Here is a 23165-nt window from a genome sequence, read left to right on the forward strand (position 1 = left end):
CATTAGAAGTTGATCACTAATTAAATAACAATACCTTTAGTGTTTACCATGGAATAGGTCGTGTGCTAGGCACTAGGGGTCCCTGAGAAACCAGACATAGACCCTACCTTTACAGAGCCTGCTGGTGTACTAAAACAAATTCACCCTTGGAAGGGCCGGGGAAGACTTCCTAAAGACAGTAAGACCCAAGCTGAAGTGAGAGCCTGAGGGGCGAAGGGCAAAGCAAGAGAGCAAGGGCTGGGAGGAGCTCTAAGCAGAAGGAATAAACAATTCATAATGTGCTAAGGGCACCTGCGGAGAGATGGCTGCAGAGCGATGGCCAAGGCATCACTATGCCTAGGAAAGTTACAGAGGACCATCTTTTGGACTGCATTAGGATTACCTGTTCTCCTTTTCTTCAATATCACTTGTGCTGCTGAGCTTCCGGGGCGCTAGTGAACTAAAATAGCTTTTGTTTTCTCTCTCCTGTAAAATCAAAACAAGTAAAACACAGAGAAGGTACAATACTGACATGGTGTAACATTCTGGGTAAAAAAGCAGAGATCAATACACCTATATCATCTTATTTCTAGATCCAATACCAATTCTGGTTTGAGTGGTATTACAAAAGGTTACCTTTCAAAGGCTAATTCCTACCTCTCCTCCATGAAAAGACCAATATACCGGGAGATAATTCTCATGGGAAAGGCCAAAACGATCAAAAAAGGAAAACAGCAGCACAAATTACACAAAGCCAACAGCCCTGCCAAGAGAGATGGAGCCTTTGAAAAGCCACAAACAGAAAGCTCCACTCTAAAGTTCTTAATGAAATAAGCCTTATTTCTTCCCCAGCCTATCTTCTCTTTGAAATGCAGCTTCATGCACAACAAATATGCTGCAGAATTCATCCAACCAATATGACTCATCTCCTTGAGGAGTCTCCAGAAACAATATTGAGCAGGGGACTACGGTTACAGGGCACACCTGACCCCAGAGAAGAGCATCAGGTAAGCCCTAGAAAATCTGGAACCAAAAGTTAAGAAATAAAAATGCACTGATCTTGGATGATTATATGGATGAGCTGTTATACATCTAGTAACGAAAAAAATAAGGCATTTAAACATTTTTTTCTAAGTGCTAATTTGCCTGAGCTTCATTAGGATCGAAAGTCCGGCTAAGGAACTTTGCTTCCAAACACTGAAACAATAAATTACTGGTATTGGTTCAAGGGAACCTTAGGCCATGTCCAAATTTTCATGTTTCTGACTAAATTTATTTTATTTTATTTTATTATTTATTTGCCCTACGTAAGGAGGGTAAGGAAGAATGAACATAAGATATGCCAAAAGATAAAAGGTTTTTCTTTTTTGGCCAAGTAATAATAGCAAGCAAATAGCTAACTGATTAAACTATCAATGTGCCATCTCCCTTTAAAGACTTTGTACTTCCAGAATCAAATCAGGGACTAGACACACTTTCATTTGCTCCTGAGACTGAATTTTCACAGACGGGAACTGCCCAGGAACTCCCCCGTACCCCGCCTAAACTGCACCTTATCTTTGTTGTCCAGCAGAGCAGAAATCCGAGGGCTTGATGATGACCGGTAGATGGAAGAGCCTCGGTCCCTTAGAGCTTCCCTAGAATTGGCCACCTCACTCAGCATGTTCTGGCTGCCAGTTTTTCTGAGTCCCAGTCTCCACGAAGAAGGAGATTCATCTTTGGGCTCTTCTGGCTTATTAAAAAGGCTGGAGGAGAACTATGAGGGAAGAAGCAAAGAAAAGAAAAGAAAAGGGGAAAAAAAAAAAAGGTCCTGATGATTCTTTTCAGCCTATTTGCCTTTTCCCACACTGACTAAGCTCAGTGAGGCAACATAAGGCAGTACAAGAACAAATACATGGCAGGCTTTCTGCCAATGTTCCCTTCCTCACCTGGCAGATGCTAATAACCGCTCAAGACTGCCTTTCTCCCTGAGCCAGAAATAGTCTCAGATTCTTAACAGTGCTCCTACTGACAGAGTTGCTCTCTGAGAAATTAAACACTATTTGCTCTCTTAGCAATGAGTACTGACCTAGAACACCAGGAGATCCACGTTCTAGTGAAAATATCTTCTCTTGCTTGACTCACTGTGTAACTGAAAATGGGACATTTTACTTCTCTAGGTCTCAACATGCTCACCTGTAAAATGGTGATAATGAGCTTAATTCCTCCTTATAATATGTGGAGACTAGAAAACACAATGAGCCAATGTATAAGTATGTTTTAAGGTACTGTGGTAAGACTGTGGTAAGCTGACTTAAGTTAATACTAATAAAAATACTAAAACTCACTCCACTCAAATTCTAATTGCTTATTTCAAGAAAATAGTTTATTTGATCTTGAGCAGCAGGTCCAAGTGTTTCAGATTTCACCGAGCAGCAAAATTAAAAAAGAAGAAAAATGGTAGAAGTCATAGAGTTGCCATCTTTTAGATTTTGCCAGGAGAACATCTTTCAAAAACTTGCTTACCATTTTCATCACTATCATTTCATTAAAAAAAGAAAAACATTTTAACCTCAGAAAAGAAAGCTTTCTGGAAAGCTTACATAACTTACATAACTGCCATAAACCACAGAAAACCTCATAGACTAGTGTTAACCAACAAACACCAGTCTGAAGTAACTGGTCTTTAGAACTGCAGTCAACAGTCCATTCCTGGGATCTGGGGGACCTCTGCAAGACGGCTTTGGTCTTACTCCAGGTATCAGGCCACCTTTACTGCCTGGTATAGTGAAAATGCAATAAACACTCAATCACTCGTCTCCAGCTCACACTCAGATTTTCTCTTTTAATTAGTCATCTGAATATATATATTTATGTACTCCTTCCAGCTGTAGAGGCTCAATCATGTCAGCTCTTTATAAGCCACCCTGACTCTGAGAGTCACACACACACTCTCTCTCTCTTTCAAAAATAAAACAAAAAAATAAAATAAAATAAATTAAAAGAAAGCAAGAAGTCCAGTCACACCTAGAAGCAGTGGGAGTATGTGAGGTACAGCTAAATGCCGGAGTGAGGAGTGAGGTCTGTGTCCTATCTGAGACATCTCTACAGATTCAAAGTGATGCTCATAGGAATAAATAAGCAGCCAGGGCTTTGTTTCCTCATCTCCACAATGATACCATAATCCTGTCTTTTTAATTCATGAAGCACTAAGAAGATCAGTAAGTTAGTATCTATAAAACCATGGAGTTTTTTCAACAGCTTTCTTCCCAAGAACTCATTATCAATTCTTAATCTCAAAACTAATTGTATCCTTTGTAGAGCAAGGTCATTATTCAACTCTGTCTCACTGACTAGAAGCCTGGGCCAAACTGCAGGAGGAGGTGTCTCTGGTACCTCAGCAAGTTCTTTCTACCTCTGCTCTCTACTCATTATGAGTACTACCAAGACTTTACTTATAAAAGTAAAATTTTAAACAAGATGTAAAAAAAAAAGGACATAAGTCATCAAATCAATTAATACTGAATGCTAGGGGCGCCTGGGTGGCTCAGTCGTTAAGTGTCTGCCTTCAGCTCAGGTCATGATCCCAAGGTCCTGGGATCGAGCCCCCCATTGGGCTCCCTGCTCTGCGGGAAGCCTGCTTCTCCCTCTCCCATTCCCCCTGTTGGTGTTCCCTCTCTCGCTTTCTCTCTCTCTGTCAAATAAATAAATAAAATCTTAAAAAAAAAAAAATACTGAATGCTAGCTATCTTCCTAACCCAGTCTGAGCTTTATATATACTTACCTACTTAGCCGTAGATACAAAGAAAATAAGCAATGGACAAAATTCTTTGGTCCCAGATCACTATATCCCATGTTATCTAAACACATTGTACCCAAATTTGTTTGGTGATGGATTTATAGCTTTTGCAGGCAATGTTATAAAAGCAATGTTTGTGCACACCCCCGCCCCCATCCATACCTTGAAGTTCTAATCCCCATTGTGACTATAATATTTGGCGGTAAGGTGGCTGTCTGCAAACTAGGAAGAGATTCCTCACTAGGAACTGACTCAGCTAGCCCCGTGTGACACAGTTAGTCCCGTGATCTTGGATAGCCCAGCCTCCGGAATTGGGAGAAATAAATTTCTGTTGTTTAAAGCCACCTGGTTGGTGGTATTTTGTTATGGCAGCCTAAGCTGACTAGGACAGGCAAGATGTATCTGTATTATCTTGCAAGAATGTATCTTTAAGGCCTTTCAAACTGTATGTAACCATAGTAGGAGAAATATAATATTCAAATTAGTTCCAAAATACTCACTCTCCTAGCTGAAGAGGCAGAGAAGGTATTCTGAGCCGGTGGTGGTATCTGTTCCGTGATAATACTCTTGCTTTCAGAGTTGGAATGGTTGACAATGGCTTCTGGCTTTTTATCTATTATTTAAGACAAGAGAAGCAACAAGTCCAAGTATGAAAACCTTATCTGTGTGTATGTATGTACTTTTCTGCTAACAGAAAAGGTTTACCCATATCAAAACAGATTATTAGGGCCATGTAATGCTTGGACTCAAACTAAAATGAAATCTCCAGCAAAGTTGCCAAAAGGAAATAAACTCAATGGTAAAATTCCTTTCTTGGTAGGTTCCAATTCCCAGATATATAACTGAAAACTTTCTCCACATTATGTATCATATATAAAATTTGTAAGTACGTAATAAGAATCTACTCTGTTTTGGGAGATTGGGCAGGAAAAACCAGATAGATCTTGCTTTCTAGGTAATTATAATCAAGACATGAGATAAGATGCATAATGATAATAGTAACAATAGAAGATCATATATAAGTTAGGTGCTAAATTGGGTGAGTTGGATCAACGGGGCTTTATGAGTTCAGAGTAAATCCTCTGAGGGAGGAAACAACAAGGAAAGATGCCATAGAGAAAATTGGAAGACAAATACCGACTGGTAGGAGGAAGAAAGGGTATGAGTAATGAATCAGAAATCAAAATATACACATCTGTTGGTCAGTAAATTTAAGTCTAAGCAGGCCTAATTTAAGCAGGCCTAATTAAAGTAATGAATATTCTTGGGATTACAATAGGAAATAAAGGTAGAAAGGATTACAGAGGATATTGCGAGTTAAACTACAGAAGTGTAGTAGGTAAACCCTCTTAATAAATAACAGTAGTCCATGTTATAGGGCCATCAAGTGGAAACCCCGTCTGTCTCGTTCACTGCTACGTCAGTGCCTGCACCTAGTAGGTGTGGTGGGGCCTTCTGATCTACGTACTCTGGAAACAGGGCCCCAGAGTAATCCACCTATGAATTACATGACAAATTTATGCCACGTTTTAGCTGTGTGACACTGGGCAAATTTACTTAACATATATGAACCTCTCTTTTCTCACTGATTAATCAGGAATTTTAATTCTTACCTATGAGTTGCTATAAAGTCTAGAGATAATGTTTTTAAATTGCATCGTTCAATGTCTGGCCATAATAAGTCCCTAGTAAACAGTAATTTATTATTAATGTTATTTCTTGCGGTTATTATGAATATTCAAGGCATTCTTTCAATATTATCTGAATATCTCTAACCCCAAGAAGTACACCTTACTACCCAAATGTGACAGATCATTATAGTAAGAACTCCCAATGAATCTACACCCCTGTGTAGTGGCCTATCAGACTGACTCTGGGCTTGGCAATGTGACTCTCTACGGCCACTGAGATATTAGTAAAGTGACACAAGGAGAGGCTTGGAAAGTGCTTGTGCACTGAACCTTGCCCTCTCGTCTTGTGGAATCCAGCCGCCGTGTGAAGAAGCAGGGGAGAGTCCGCTTGATGAACACGGCCCACTTGCCTCAAACATCCTAACCAACTACCAGAAAGGTGAGTAAGGCCATCTGGGACCAGCCAGCCCCCAGCTGACTTACCAACTGACCACCAACACATGAGTAAGCCCAGTATTACCACACGGAGGAAAGAAAAGCCATCCCAGCGAAGCCCTTCCCAAATTGCCAACCCATAGAATTAGGTTTATATAAATAGTTGCTTTAAGCACCACTAAATTTGAGGATGGCTTGTTATTTAGCAATAGATAACTAACATACCAAATGTTTAAGTCAAATAAATAAAAGAAAGGGGAAAATAGAAATCCAAATCAAACTGCTTACATTCACCCCAAAAGAGAATTAGTATTCTTTACAACTACATTTATATGTAAGACATATGAAAACTGTCATTTTATGAGGTTGTATCTGTGAATCTTTAAAAACAGGATAAATGCATTCAACAAATACTTGTTCAGTACATACATAATGTGTCGGGCATCACTTGGAAAGGTTTAGACATAATCCAGTTCCCCATATTTTTCCAATATACATTTATATATAATGTATATTTATAGGGACCTACCATATAGAAGGCCCAGTGCTAGGCATTATGGAAGACAGAAAGATAAACAAGACACACAATACATTTCAGTGCTTCTGAAACTTGCTGGTAGGGGAAGAAGAGAGGAGATGAGAAACAGAAATAATGCTACTACTAGGTAATGTAAGTAATATAAAAGAGGTTCAAACAAATAGCTACCAGTCAGAGGAGGGGAGAAAGCTTGTATCTGTGATGATAAGGCTTCATAAAGGAAGCTAACTTAAGCTGGGCTTTGAAATATGAGTAAAACTTCAACGGGCAGAAAGGAGCAGGGAAGCGTGCTGGAACCATCTAGCTTCTGCCTACATCAGGCTACAGAAACTGCTGAGATTACCAGACTCCCTAAATGCTGTCTCTTTCTTGACCTCTCCCTTCCCACTCCTACCCTGGCTTTTCTTTCTTTCTTTTTAGGATTTTATGTATTTGACAGAGAGAGAGAGCATGCACAAGCAGGGGGAGCGGAAGGCAGAGGGAGAGGCAGGTGGAGGGAGGAGGAGAAGCAGGCTCCCTGCTGAGCAAGGAGCCTGACATGGGGCTCGATCCCAGGACCCTGGGATCATGACCTGAACTGAAGGCAGACGCTTAACCGACTGAGCCACACAGGCAGACCCTACCCTGGCTTTTCTGATGCAGAAACACATATCCTGGTTTTCCTCAACCTCCCTGACCATACCTTCTTTGCCTCTTTTTACCTCCTAAACAGAGCATGCCCCACGATTCTTTTTTGTACATCTTTTCTCTACAATCTTTCCCTTGGGAAATCTTGTCCTTTTCCACACCTTTAGCTTCCACCTTTTAGGCAGATAATTTCCACATTTCACTTTGCCCCTGCTACTCTGAGGAGTCTCAGATCAAAGTCAGGATCTCAGGCACACCACTTGCCAGCTCTGAGACCCAGTTTGCCTTACCCCTTACAGGGTCAATTTCCCACTCTAAAATGTGGTGATAATACATCCCTCAGGGTGTGGTTGTAAGTACACTGTAGAGTAAAAAGCACTACCCAAATGTAAAGTGTTGTTATAATCCCGCAAACTAAATATAATCTTTCTTACTAGTGAATACCATTGACAACATTTATCTCTCTCATGTGGCATGTATTTTATTCATGTATATGCCTTCCTATTCCCCTGTATGTCCTAGATGTATCCAACAAAAAGCATTTAATGAATGTGAATGCTTGTCCTGTGTCGGGCATCATGCAGAGACCTAGGAGTTAAATGATAAACCTAGAGTTCTCAGCTGAAATGGTGAATGTTACAACAGAGATAAGTATGAAGTGCTAGAGGGATACAGACAGGGGAGCAATTATCATGGGGTGGGGGAACAGTGAAGTGGTCCACTGCTTTTCACTTTTTTTATACAGGAAAACCTAAAGAAAGGCTTCTTCATCCTGGTAAATCCTATAGCTTAAAACAAATCACTCAATAAGCATTTGATGGTCAGAAATGAATTTTAAGGTGCAAATAAATGTTCAGGGGTAGGAAAGCTCAGGGCATGTTTGGGGAAACCAAGCAATCCAGCTTGGCTAGTAGATGACACTGCCTATGGATAGCACTGGAAAGGTCAGCTGGAGATATATTATGAAAGATCTTGAAGGTCAGGTTACAGGACTTGGGATTTATTCTACAGGCAAAGATGGGAGTGGGGAAGGTGGTCGTAGATGGCTTCTGGACAGAGGTGTAGTATAACCTAAGGGTGCTGTGGGTGTTTTACTCCAACAGCAATGTAGAGATGGGTTGCAGGGACCAGAGACCTGAGGCATGGGTACATATCACAAAGCAATTATAGTAGTTCAGGTAGCTCCCTCCCATTTTTCTAATACCTTGGTAGTTAACAAAGTGATCTAGCACAGAGCAAGACCAAATAGAAATACTTGAAAGCTTAAGACATGTAAATCCTTAATAAATAATAAAAACATAAAAAAGATGAACATTTAAAACCCAGTATGTCTTTTCTCAGTGTTTGCCAGACTGTATGTCAAAACCTATGGCTGCTTCTACAGCTTGTGGATCTGACCATGTCCAGCACCTCACTCTCACTATTGGGTTTCCTGTCTTGCCATATAATAAACTTAAGAAGTGTCATATGAAGTATATATAATATCAATAACAGTCATAAAGGTAAATATGATTTTGTTCCTTCTTCAATCCCCACCTCAGGAATTGAAGGAGCTTCATATAATCAGAAGGAAAATGAAAAGATCTTGGGATTTTGTTTAGGGAATCAGATGAACCTGAGAACTAAATGCAAATTTTCACCAGCTAGTTAAAGATACTTAACCAAATATGACTCTGAAAGATCTCACCTCCTCAGTCTCTTAGCATACTGAATTTTGGAATCTGGTCTCTACACCCTACCAAACTGAGGTCAGACAGTTGGCTCCTTTACACAAGAATTTCTGGGGGGCTCCTGGGTGGCTCCTGGGTGGCTTAGTTGGTTGAGTGTCTGACTCTTGATTTCCACTCAGGTCATGATCTCAGGGTTGTGGGATCAAGCCGCCAGTAGAGCTCCATGCTCAGTGCGGAGTCAGCTTGAGATTCTCTCCCTCTCCCCCTCCCCGCCTGCTTGCAGGCCCATGCATGGGCACTCTAAATCAATCAATCAATCAATCAATCTTTTTTTTTAAAGGAATTTTTTTGTGCGCCTTATCATATGGCTACATAGAAACCAATACACATATTCTAACCTAGCTCATAGCTTTTACAACCAAGTTTTCACTCAAAATTTGGTATCTTATCTTTGAAAACTAAACTTGAAGAACTTAAAGCTCTTTTTGGAGCCCTCTGAGGCCTCCTAGCTCTGACAAGCCGTGATCTCCTTGCATTATGGAAACAGAGGATCTTTACTATGAATATCTTTACATTACCTCCTTCCTTCTCAGTTTCTGACTCAGAAGCTTCATCTTCACCTTCCTCCTCCTCTGAGCTGGAGCTGCTAGACTCTTTGCTTTCTTCCTCCATTTCTTGGGACTTGGGTACCTCTTCTTCATAAAGCATCTTCTCTTTGCTAAATTAAAGATGACAATTTGAGTGTAACTCAGAAACGGCAAACTATTTAAGTTCACTGACAATCAAGCATAAGGAGAACAAGTCTATAAACCTCTGTGTAGAAGCAATAACAGAAATACTTCAAATCCTTCTTTACATTCTTCTGAATCCTTGGGTTTTTGCAGACTAAGGTTCAGTATTTGACTTTAGAGTATGACTTAAGTGGATCTAGCCTGTTTAACACACAGGAAAAAGGAGGGCTATGAATCTTTTTTTTTTTTTAGATTTTATTTATTTATTTGAGAGAGAGAGAATGAGAGACAGAGAGCATGAGAGGGAGGAGGGTCAGAGGGAGAAGCAGGCTCCCTGCCGAGCAGGGAGCCCGATGCGGGACTCGATCCAGGGACTCCAGGATCATGACCTGAGCTGAAGGCAGTCGCTTAACCAACTGAGCCACCCAGGCGCCCGAGGGCTATGAATCTTGACAGTGATAAAGCAGGTAAATATTTTTCAAAAGTCATTTAACAAATGTTTACTGAATGTTTATTACCTGCCAGGAATCATGCTAGGCCCTGGTACAGTGGTAAACAAAACACACATGGCCCCTGAGTTCACAGAACTTAGAGTTAGGGATGTAACTAGGACTAGGAACCCATAAGCTGGGGGAAAAATGTTGTACACTGTCTCAATTAATTTCTAAATTTAAAACACATTCACCCGGGGCACCTGGGTGGCTCAGTTGGTTGAGCATCAGCCTTTGGCTCAGGTCCTGAAACCAGGGTCCTGGGATTGAGCCCCCCGTCCCCTGCATCAGGCTCCCTGCTCATCAGGGAGTCTGCTTCTCCCTCCGCTTCTGCCCCTCCCCCTGCTCATGCTCACACACTCTCTCTCAAATAAATAAATAAAATCTTAAAAATAAATTTAAAAAAAAAACACATTCACCCACCCTCAGTGTCTCCCCCATATATCAATGCCACCTCTTTGTCCCTCAAACATACCACATGTTTAAAGATCATTTGGCTTAAATCAAACACAGTTTCTTTCCTGTATAAATTCTCAAGCTATGTCATACACACATATGCAGCCAAACACAGCAGAGCTCATCCCATTTCTCAAGTCCTGAACGTCTTACTTCTTAAAAAGTCCACTCTGCAACTTGCTGTTCAGGTCTGACTCAATGAGCTTATTCCGTGTCTCTTTTTCACTTCGAAGCTGGAAATTGAAAAAACAGAGAGGAAAGGGAAGAAGTTGACTATTGGTAAAAATCAGCAGTGATGAGAAGAACTCAAAATGGTACTCTCATTCTGAAGAAAACAAGACCAATACCAAAAGGGGAAGAAAGAACTGAGAAAAAGAGAAACGCATCAGTTGGGTCTCCTTACAAGATAATGACAAAGAAAAATCCTCATCCAAGGTAAAAGAAAAACCATGGTGTTAGAGCTTCAATAAAACTGCTCATATCAAATATCCAAACCCAATCTTCAAAAAACCCTGGCTTCTAGTGCAGGCCGGCTGGCTCATTCAGAAGACCATGTGACTCTTGATGTGGGGGTTGTGACTTCAAGCCCCACATTGGGTGTTGAGAGATTACTAAAAAAAAATAAGTAAACTTAAAAAAAAAAAAAAAAAAAAAAAAGCCTGGCTTCTGATGGATTAAAAAAAAAGGGAAGGAACTTCGAAAAAAATTTTTATGGCCACATACCGAATTAGGTTAGCAATAGTTCTCAAGAAAAAAACAGGTACCAAAGGGGAAATAAGTCCCTAGAATAAATTGTCTGGTATTTAGATACATGCTCTAGACAAAATGAGTTTATATTCCTGGACCCAAAAGTTATGCAGGGAGCAAAGATAAGCACCATTCCCAGTGCAGAAATGTTATTTAGTGAAAATATTATTTATGTTCAAAAACCAAACCATGCTGGGTAAGGGATACATAGAAACTCTCTATTATTTTTGCAACTTCTTCATGGGTCTAAAAATTATTTCAGAATGACAAGTTTAAAACACAACAAAAACCTAACTAAACAAAGCATACATCTTAGGAAGGCCAATGCTGTTAGATAATAACCCCAGTACTGTGTGGTGAGTCCCAAGTTTTAGCCTAGATTCCATAGCTCACCAAAGAAAACAAGATGAACTGTTAAGTTGTGTTTGTCTGAGCTTTATATAGGCAATTGTTCCACTAAGCCTTGAAGTAACGGGGATCTTCACTCTACCAGTCCAGACGTGGTGCTGAACATGTGTGAGGTGAGATCCGGTTGATCTGTCCCACCAGTGAACTCCATTGTTATTTTTTTCAGAACTGCTCTAAGTTTCTCTCCTTTGTCTAAACTTGAGTTCACATGCCCTGAGCCACAATTCATGCAAAGAAAAACACAAAGGAAAGCTAGTGATTTTTTTCTGTCCCACTCTATTCAGACATCAGCCCTGATCATCAGTAGCTGATCTTTATTCTCCTTGTCCAAATTAATCATCCCACTTACAGATAGAAAAAGTGAATTATTCACTGTTTATCTGGATATTGGGTGGGTTTTTTCCTTCTGCAGTCTGTACATGGGTACAATACTTAGGTAGTTCTCCTACATAGCACCAAGCAACAGAATGGTACGTGCAAGCCAACAATAAAAGATTTAAAATGAGAAGGGAGAGGAGGATTGAATTCTGGATATCTGATGAATCCTGAGTAAGTATGAATCACTGGCCAAGTACTGTGCAATACCAAAAGACAGGTTTAGTTTTGTGGCCTTGTTTGCTTTGTAAGAAAGAAGTATATTCCTCCCTGTAATGAATTTACTTTAAATAAACATGCCCTTTCAGTCAATAAGAGGAGAAAAAAGTTATGAGATGTCCTCTACCCTGGTACTCCCTATTTGGAAAAAACTCTGATTTGAATATACCACACTCATTTCCTAGAACTCAAGGGTAATAATTACTTTGTTGTTCTCATCATTTTTGACTTTCAGCTGCTTGAAGGCTATCTTATAATGAGTAAACTTTAACAACAATGGTGTCTGGGATATTTTCTAACAGACTGTTGCTAGTCCCTGAAGTGAACAATTATCATCTCTGGAATGTAGATATGTCCATTTCAGCTCTCAGGAGACATAACTAAAACAAGGGATGAGATACCCGCACTGTTATAAAAGCTTTTAAAAGCATTAACCAAAGACTTACCACATTCTGCTTCTTCTGGAGCATCTCCAAGTGCTCCACAAGACCCTCATCAGCCACATCAAATGGTGTCTGGCCCTGGCAGAGAAAAGGGGGTACCATGATCAAAAGAAAATAGAAGTAGTGATTTTGTGACTTCATCAGAGAACTATTCAATACTCATTTTATGCCTTTGTTCCAGTGAGAGCTGCTTCCCTAACTTATCTACTCTACATTATAATAATGCCTTCATCTATCACAGAGAAAACATAACAAGAAACAGCATGTCTGTTGGGGAACCTGGGTAGCTCAGTTGGTTAAACGTCTGACTCTTGATTTTGGCTCAAGTCATGATCTCAGCGTTGTGAGATTGAGCCCCACATCAGGCTCTGTGCGTGGAACCTACTTAAGATTCTGTACTACCTCCCCCCCTTACCCACTCACACTCTCTTCCTCTAAAACAAAGCAAAACACATCAAGTCCTTTAAATACATGTTTTTATATTTAATAAAACAGTATTGAGGAAATCACCACATTATCTCTAATGCTTACTGCCTCTTGGCATATAATCAATTGAAATCTCTACTTGTACCTGTTCTAAAAGGGTCTTAATTTCTATAATAAATTCAATAAGGGGCTTTTAAAAGCCTCAGAACGGGGTCCAGGGCACATGTGCACTAAAGATTAAGTCACAGCAGTTATCTCCCTTCAAGTGAGAGAAGGGTATCTCTTTTAGGGAACATCAGCACAGTTCAGGACCATAACCCATAAACTGGGGATGAAAGCTGGGTTCAGGAGAGATGTGAAGTCGATAAGAACATCTACTAAATAAAAAGCCATGTCTCTGGATTCCCAAAAAAAAATCACTAGGTGTAGGGATAGTAGAACTCCTATCAAGCCCCTGAAGTTGCTTGAAGTGAGGCTGAATAACTATTTTCAGCCAGACTCAAGGATCTTTGTCATTACAATGTTTTTTTTAATGACTGGATGAGAGTAGAATTCAGCTATCAAAAGTCTTTGAATTAAAAATAAAGTAAAATAAAATCTTTCGTACTTCACCAGAGAGAGCAACCTTAGGATTTCCCAATGCTCATTTTTCCCAAGGGCAAATATCTTTTTTTCCTATTTATTTTAGGGGCTTCAACATAAATAGAATCAGAATGCTGATCAGTAGAGTTTTATTTTACATAGCAAACATCTCTGTGTTGATAATGGGGCAGGGGGGAAGGGGGAGGGTGCAGGGAACAGAGCCATAGCTACCTGTGATGTATATTTCCCCAGACAGTAAGCCTGGCCATTTAACTGAGACTTTAAGCCTTTTGTTCTAGAGACCCAGATACCAATTTCACTGCCCTTTTAGAGGGTCAGGCATACTAACCAGTTTGTTCCTGATATCCATGTCACAGAGTGCTTCTGCCAGGATGGAGCAAGCCTCCTTCACTCCCCAGTGTGCAGCAGCATGGAGGGGAGTCCAGCCATCGTAATCCTGAACATTGAGTTCATAGCCAGCCTGGATTAAAAGTCTAAGAAGAAAACCCCAAACAAGACACTTATACCCTTTATATTACAGTTTTCTGCCAAATAAACTATCAAGAAAACCCCAAACAAGACACTTATACCCTTTATATTACAGTTTTCTGCCAAATAAACTATCACCTAATTGATATTCACTTTGGCCCTGAACCACCGGGAAACTGTGATTACTTCTGTCCTCTAAGGCACAGCTCGGGCTTCATGGTTCCTACACTGAGAACCTATCACAGAGAGCAGTTATCAACCCGCTCTGAAAGGTCAGAGTGTATTTCCTAGGTACATCCATGTGACACCACACAAGAGGGGTATTTAGAAAGGTGTATCCCTTTGAGATTCACCAAAGCCTGATTAAATTTGCCAAACCACACAACCTGTTACAAGGTGTGTTTTCCATTTCCTAGTGCAGGTAGGAAAGAACATCTAAAATGAGAACTCCCATCAACAGTGTAAGAGGGTCCCGTTTCTCCACATCCTCGCCAACACTTGTTGTTTCCTGCTGTGTTAATGTTTGCCATTCTAACTGGTGTAAGGTGGTATCTCAATGTGGTTTTGATTTTAATTTCCCTGATGACTAACGATGTTGAACATTTTCACCCAATGTTCATAGCAGCAATGTCCACAATAGCCAAACTGTGGAAGGGCCGAGATGCCCTTCAACAGATGAATGGATAAAGAAGATGTGGTTCATATATACAATGGAATATTACTCAGCCATCAGAAACGATAAATACCCACCATTTGCATCGACATGGATGGAACTGGAGGGGATTATGCTAAGTGAAATAAGTCAAGCAGAGAAAGACAATTATCATATGGTTTCACTCATATGTGGAACGTAAGCAATAGCACGGAGGACAATAGGGGAAGGAAGGGAAAACTGAAGTGGGGGAATCAGAGAGGGACTAACCATGAGAGACTCTGGACTCCAGGAAACAAACAGGGTTTCGGGGTGGGGGGAAATGGGATAGCCAGGTGATGGGGATTAAGGAAGGCACGTGTTGTGATTAGCACTGGGTGTTATACCCAACTAATGAATCACTGAACACACATCTGAAACTAATGATGTACTGTATGGTGGCTAACTGAACATGAAAGAAAGAAAAAGAAGGAAGGAAGGAAGGAAGGAAGGAGGGAGGGAGGGAGGGAGGGAGGGAGGGAGGAAGGAAGGAAGGAAGGAAGGAAGAAGGAAGGAAGGAAGAAGGAAGGAAGGAAGGAAGGAAGGAAGGAAGGAAGAAAGGAAGAAAGGAAGGAAGGAAGAAAGGAAGGAAGGAAGGAAGGAAGGAAGGAAGGAAGGAAGGAAGGAAGGAAGGAAGGAAGGAAGGAAGAAGGAAGGAAGGAAGAAGGAAGGAAGGAAGGAAGGAAGAAAGAAAGAAAGAAAGAAAGAAAGAAAGAAAGAAAGAGAAAAAGAACTCACTCACTCACTCAATACTCTTCAGGGCACTTGACTTACAAACTTTCTAGTTGATCTTTCCAGGATCCCATATGTTTACTGTAGTCTCTCAAACTTCCAACTCTGTGAAGTATTTGCAGGGACTTCTTGCTAACTACAAAGCTATAATCTGTGTGCATGGAGGAAGAAAGGTATGACTCCTGAGGCCCCAAACTGCACTGGCCTGATTGAGGTTACCCATATCATGGGCCTCCAGACACCTTCTAAGAAGTGAGCAGAATATGAATGCCACTCTCAGGCAGAAACAGTATACTAACATACTGCCACACCTATTAGATACCCCATATTCAGTGGAGTATGAAGCACTGGAAGAGTCTGGCAACAACTATGCACGCAAATCTATTAGCTGCCCATGTATTTGGGAAAGCCTGTCAACAGTAAGCACCAGAAGCTACCTAAAGCATGTATGGATGTAAGAAAAAATGGAACAGGTAGAGCAGTAGAATCCAAATCCCTCGTATCAGTTTAACTCTCCTACTCTAACTGGACACTGCACACTCAAGATCTGTACCCTTAATCTAAAGAGCCCAAAGAAATTTTCTATGTCCAAAAAGGACCAAAATGATCACCAATCTGTCCTGTATTACACATCACCAGAGGAGAAGATTGTAGGGATAGTAATGATAAATCACAGCACTGGAAGAGATCATGTAAGGTCATCTTCTAGGCTAGTGTACCTCAACTGTTTCCTATCATACATGTCAGTGAGAAACTCACGTGACCGTAGGAGGGTGGGAGACCATCTATGGATTAATATCAGCAAAAGAGAAGAAAAGACTGAATGATCAGAGAGGAAAACAATAAAGAAAGAAACACATCATAGCTGAAAATCCAATTCATCCCCTGCTTCCAAAACCCAGCTCATCTTCTCCCAGTTTACCAAACTCCTGACTGATGTAAACGGACAATACCTGAGGACCTCAGAGTAGCCCTTGGCAGCAGCCACATGGAGGGCTGTGGCCCCTGAGCGAGGCTGCCTTACATCCTCTAGTTTCCCGCTGTTGAGCCACTGGCGGGCATCCTGTAACATCTGTTGTTCCTCTTCTTTTCGTGACTGCTCTAGATCAACTCCTGCAGAAACCAGAGAGCCGGCATTACTCAAGGCCCATTTAAATCTGACAGGATATTTTCCTTAGATTCTAAACACATCATAAATAAAACTGCAAATAACAGTTGAGTCATCAAGTTGGGTATTCATCAAATTTACTCTTTATTTAGAAGAGCAATGACATTTATACACATACTAGTAGTTTTACCAGGGTTAAATCATCATTTTAAATACTGTGTGATGGCAGATCCATTAAAGGAACACACTTAAAATTGAAAACAATTTTAAGAACATAAAGACCAAACTGGACATTAGTTTTGTATTATAGTATTTGTACAATGCTATACACTTCAAAGACCTTTTACATGTTACACCATTTTAGTTTCCCAACAATCCTTTGAGGTAAATATAATAGATATCACTATCACCATTTAACAGACGAGGAAATAAACATAGAAAGGTTAGGTGCCTCGCTCAAGGCCATAAAACACATTAGAGCTGTAACTAGAACTCTGGCATCCTAGGTCCCTGTCTATTGTTCGTTCCCACTTACTACTCCATAAGATTGGTATAAAAAAATATTGGTTTCAGGTATGATATACTTTAAAAAAATAATCTACCTCTAATGTTCACTTCCATATGTAGGGAAATATACTGACTTGAAGCTATATAATCTAGAGCAGCTGAGTAGGTCATGTGCAGTTAAAACTTCCAAGGGAATGTAGCTTTTGTTTTGCTTTAAAACATTATAGAGGAACTCCAAAAAGCTCCTCCCTTTAGGCAGCAACTGTCCAACATCTGTGCCACTGAAAAGGGGCTTGGGCGGGGCACTCCCTCTTATATAAAATAATGACATGATCAATTCACAGAAATCAGTTGCATTTCTATATACCAACAATGAGACAGAAGAAAGAGAAATTAAGGAGTCGATCCCATTTACAATTGCACCCAAAACCGTAAGATACCTAGGAATAAACCTAACCAAAGAGGCAAAGGATCTGTACTCAGAAAACTATAGAATACCCATGAAAGAAATAGAGGAGGACACAAAGAAATGGAAAAACGTTCCATGCTCATGGATTGGAAGAAAAAATATTGTTAAAATGTCTATGCTACCTAGAGCAATCTACACATTCAATGCAATCCCTACCAAAATACCTTCAACTTTTTTCACAGAACTGGAACAAATAATCCTAAAATTTGTATGGAACCAGAAAAGACTCCGAATAACCAAAGGAATGTTGAAAAAGAAAACCAAAGCTGGTGGCATCACAATTCCGGACTTCAAGCTCTATTACCAAAGCTGTAATCATCAAGACAGTACGGTACTGACACAAAAACAGACACATAGATCAATGGAACAGAATAGAGAGCCCAGAAATGGACCCTCAACTCTATGGTCAACTAATCTTCAACAAAGGACAAAAGAATATACAATGGAAAAAAGACAATCTCTTCAACAAATGGTGTTGGGAAAATTGGACAGCCACATGTAAAAGAATGAAACTGGACCATTTCCTTACACCATACACAAAAATAGACTCCAAATTTGGTTGAAAGACCTAAATGTGAGACAGGAATCCATCAAATTCCTTGAGGAGAACACAGGCAGCAACCTCTTTGACCTCGGTTGCAGCAACTTCTTGCTAGACACATCTCCAAAGGCAAGGGAAGCAAGGGCGAAAATGAACTATTGGGACTTCATCAAGATACACAGCTTTTGCACAGCAAAGGAAACAGTCAACAAAACCAAAAGACAACCAACAGAATGGGAGAAGATATTTGCAAATGACATATCAGATAAAGGGTTAGTATCCAAAATCTATAAAGAACTTATCAAACTCAACACCCAAAGAACAAATAATCCAATCAAGAAATGGGCAGAAGACATGAACAGACATTTCTGCAAAGAAGATATCCAAATGGCCAACAGACACATGAAAAAGTGCTCAACATCACTCGGCATCAGGGAAATACAAAAATCAAAACCACAATGAGATAGCACCGCACACCAGTCAGAATGGCTAAAATTAACAAATCAGGAAATGACAGACATTGGCGAGGATGCAGAGAAAAGGGAACCCTCCTACACTGTTGGTGGGAATACAAGCTGGTGTAGCCACTCTGGAAAAACAGTACAGAGGTTCCTCAAAAAGTTGAAAATAGAGCTACCCTATGACCCAGCAATTGCACTACTGAGTGTTTACCCCAAAGATATAAATGTAGTGATCTGAAGGGGCACCTGCACCCCAATGTTTATAGCAGCAATGTCCACAATAGCGAAACTATGGAAAGAGCCCAGATGTCCATCAACAGATGAATGGATAAATGTGGTATGATGTGGTATGTGTACACACACACACACACAATGGAATATTACGCAGCCACCACAAAAATGAAATCTTGCCATTTGCAATGATGTGGATGGAACTAGAAGGTATTATGCTAAGTGAAATAAGTCAGTCAGAGAAAGACAATTATCATATGATTTCACTGATCTGTGGAATTTGAGAAACAAGGCAGAGAATCATAGGGGAAGAAAGGGAAAAATGAAACAAGATGAAACCAGAGAGGGAGACAAACCGTAAGAGACTCTTAATCTTAAGAAACAAACTGAGGTTGGGAGGGGGGGTGAGGGGATGGGGTAACTGGGTGATGGACATTGAGGAGGGTATGTGTTGTAATGAGCACTGGATATTATATAAGACTAATGAATCACAGACCTGTACCTCTGAAACAAATAATACATTATATGTTAATAAAAAAATACCAAAAAAAATGACATGTCCCAAATACAAACATAGCCATTCAAAGAGTTCTATACTCATGAACAGGCTTTATCTGTGCTTGGTCTACTCCCTTCCAACTCACTTCCTAAATGAAAACCTGTGAGCTACCTAAGGATTATCTGTCTGATTTGGGGAGATTGATGGGGTGAAAGGGTAAGCAATTTATTTCTTTTTTTTTTTCCAGAGTCACTGAGATGTAACAGACATATAACACTGTGTACATTAAATTTGTACATGTTGATTTGATACTTATATATGCAAAATGATCACTACAATAAAGTTAGTTAACAACAGTATCACCTCACATAATTATCATTTCTTTTTTGTGCTGGAAACATTTAAAATCGCTTAGTAACTTTCAAGTTCATAATACAGTATTGTTAATTACAGTTACCATGCTGTACATTAGATCCACAGAACTTATTTTATAACTGGAAGTTTGTACCCTTTGACCAATATCTCCCCATTCATCCCCAGCCCTAGCCCCTGGAAACCACCATTCTACTCTCTGATCATATAATATTTGTTTTTTTCTCTGTCTGACTTATTTCACTTAGCATAATGCCCTCAAGGCCCACCCATGTTGTTGTACATAGCAATATTTCCTTCTTTCTCATGGCTGAATAATATTCCATTATATATTCCATTATATATATATATATAACATCTTTATCCATTCATCCATAGACTGACACTTAGGTTGCTTCCATATTTTGGCTATTGTGAATAATGATGCATTGAAAAGAGGAGTACAGATATCTCTTTGAGATCCTTTTTTTTTTTTTAAGATTTATTTATTTTAGGGGAGGAGGTGCAGAGGGAGAGGGAACCCTCAAGCAGACTCCCCGCTGAGCAAGGAACCTGATGTGGGGCTCAATCTCAGAACCCTGAGATTACGAGCTGAGCCAAAATTAAGGGTCGACCGCATGACCGACTGAGCCACCCAGGCACTCTTCTCTTTGAGATTTTACTTTCATTTTCTTTGGATATATACCCTGAAGTGGGACTGCTGGGTCATATGAGAGTACTATTTTTAATTTTTTAAGGAAATTCCATGCGGTTTTCCATAGTTGCTATGGAAAATTTACATTCACACCAACTGTGTACAAGAGTTCCTTTTTCTCCACAGCCTTGCCAACACTTACTATTTCTTGTCTTTTTGATGATAGCCATTTGAACAGGTGTGAGGTGATATCTCACAGTGGTTTTTGATTTCTGTTTCCCTGATGATTAGTGATGCTGAACATCTTCGCATAAACCTGCTGACTGTACGTCTTCTTTGAAAAAATGTCAATCCAGTTCTGCCCATTTTTTGTTTTTGCTGTTGCGTTCTATGAGTTCCTTATGTATTTATCAGATATATGATTTGCAGATATTTTTTTCCCATTCTGCAGGATGTCTTCATTTTGTTCATTGTTTCTTTTGTTGTGCAGAAACTTCTTAGTTTGATGTCGTCCTGCTTATTTATTTTCGCTTTTGTTGCTTGAGCTTTTTGTGTCATATCCCAAAAATTATTGTCAAGACCAATGGAAAGGAGGTTTCTCCCCATGTTTTCTTCTGAGAGTTTTATAGCTTCAAGTCATATGCATTAGTTCTAACTCCATTTTGAGTTAATTTCTGTGAGTGTTGTAAGATAGGGGTCCCATTTCATTTTTCTGCATGGGATTATCCAGTTTTCCTGACACCATTTATTGAAGAGACTATCCCTTCCCTAATGAGTCCTCTTGGCTCTCTTGTTCAAATATTAGTTAACTATGTATGTGAGGGTTTATTTTTGGGCTCTCCATTCTGTTCCATTGGTCTATGTGTCTATTTTTATGCCAATATCACACTGCTTTGATTACTATAGCTTGGTAGTATAGTTTTGGAATCAGGAAGTGTGATGCCTCCAACTTTGTTCTTTTTCAGGATTGCTTTGGCAATTTGGGGTCTTTTGTAGTTCCATACAAACTTTAGGATTGTTTTTTCTATTTCTGTGAAAAATGCCTCTGAAATTTTGATAGGGATTACACTGAATCTACAGATGGCTTTGGACATTTTAACAATATTAATTCTTTCAATCCATGGGTGGATTTCCATTTATATGTGTCTTCTTCAATTTCTTTCTTTTCAGATCTTTCGCTTCCTTGGTTAAATTTATTCCCAACCAATTTATTGTTTTTGATGCTAACAGTTTTTTGGTAGTCTTCAGAATTTTCTATACATGAGATCATAATCATCTGCACACAAAGAAGATTTTAGTTCTTCCTTTCTGATTTACATGCCTTGTATTTCTTTTTCTTGCTTGACTACTCTGGCTAGGACTTCTAGTAGTATGTTGAACAGAAGTGGTGAGAGTGGGCACCCTTGCTTTGTTCCTGATCATAAAGGAAAAGCTTTTAACCTGTCACCATTGAGTATGATGTTAACCATGGGCTTGTCATATATGGCCTTTATTATGTTGAAATAATTCCTTCTATATCCAATTTGTTCAGAAGTTTTACCATGAAACGTTGTTGTAGTTTGTCAAATGCTTTTTCTGCATCTGTTGAGATGATGATTTTTACCTTTCATTCTATTAATGTTGTGTATCATATTTATTGATTTATGTATGTTGAACCACCCTTGCATCTCAGAGATAAACCCCACTTGATCATAGTGTATGATCTTTCTATTGTGCTGCTGAATTTGGTTTGCTAATATTTCATTGAGAATTTTTGCATGTATATTCAGCAGGGATATTGGCCTACAGTTTCCTTTTCTCGTACTGTCCTCATCTGGCTTTAGTATCAGGGTAATGCTGGCCTCATAAAATGAGTTTGGGAGTGTTCCCTCCTCTTCACTTTTTTGAAAGAATTTGAGAAGGACTGGTATTAATTCTTCTTTAAATGTTTGGTAGAATTAACCTAAGAAATCATCTGGTCCTGGGCTTTTCTTATTGTTTGATTACTGATTCAATCTCATTTGTTATCAGTCTGTTCAGATTTTCTGTTTCTTCCTGATTCAGTCTTGGTAGGTTGCAAATTTCTAGGAATTTATCTATTTCGTCTAGGTTATCCATAGTTGTTTATAGTAGTCTTTTATCATGCTTTGTATTTCTGTGGTATCAGTTGTAATGCCTCTTCTTTCATTTGGTTTTATTTCAGTCTTCTCTTTTCTTCTTAGTCTAGCTTAAGGTTTGTCAATTTTTTTTTTTTAAGATTTTATTTATTTATTTGACAGAGAAAGAGACAGCAAGAGCAGGAACACAAGCACAGTAGTAGGAGGGAGAAATAGGCTTCCCGTCAAACAGGGAGCCCAATGTGGGACTCAATCCCAGGATCCTAGGATCATGACCTGAGCCGAAGGCAGACGCTTAACAACTGAGCCACCCAGGCACCTGAGGTTTGTCAATTTTATTTATCTTTCAAAAAATAGCTCTTAGTTTCATTAATCTTTTCTATTTTTTTTTTTCCTGGTCTCTGTTTCATTTATTTCTGATCTTTGTTATTTCCTTCCTTCTGCTAACTTGGGCTTAGTTTATTCCTTTTTCTAGTTCTCTGAAATGTAAAGGTGAGTTGTTTATTTAAGATATTTCTTTTTTCCTAATGTAAGCATTTGTCACTATAAACTTCCCTCTAAAAACAGCTTTTGCTACATTCCGTAAGTTTTAGCATGCTGTGTTTCCATTTTTGTGTTTTTCAAGATATTTTTAAATTCTTCTTTGACCCACTGGGTATTTAGTAGCATGTTGTTTAATCTCTACGTATTTGTGAGTTTGAGTTTTTCAGTCCAGTTTTCCTCCTCTTATTGATGGAATGTTCTGTATATGCCTATTAGGTCCACAGGGTCTAAAGTATAGTTCAAGTCCAATGTTTCC

General features: G+C 39.5%; 1 protein-coding gene across 4 annotated transcripts in view; it reads right to left on the bottom strand.

Annotated features, from left to right (window-relative positions):
* PPP1R12B (protein phosphatase 1 regulatory subunit 12B) overlaps positions 1-23165 on the bottom strand; it is a 201962-nt gene that overhangs the window by 123691 nt on the left and 55106 nt on the right. For all 4 annotated transcript variants that reach the window (XM_021682713.1, XM_021682712.1, XM_021682710.1 and 1 more), the window contains exons 4-11: positions 16402-16561; positions 13886-14030; positions 12532-12606; positions 10490-10569; positions 9237-9376; positions 4258-4370; positions 1532-1735; positions 383-465 (exon numbers count right to left, since the gene is read on the bottom strand). In XM_021682713.1, the coding sequence (XP_021538388.1) occupies positions 383-465; positions 1532-1735; positions 4258-4370; positions 9237-9376; positions 10490-10569; positions 12532-12606; positions 13886-14030; positions 16402-16561 (1000 nt within the window). The remainder of the gene's footprint in view (positions 1-382; positions 466-1531; positions 1736-4257; positions 4371-9236; positions 9377-10489; positions 10570-12531; positions 12607-13885; positions 14031-16401; positions 16562-23165) is intronic.

The sequence above is a fragment of the Neomonachus schauinslandi genome, chromosome 6, assembly GCF_002201575.2.
Source record: "Neomonachus schauinslandi chromosome 6, ASM220157v2, whole genome shotgun sequence".
NCBI lineage: Eukaryota > Metazoa > Chordata > Mammalia > Carnivora > Phocidae > Neomonachus > Neomonachus schauinslandi.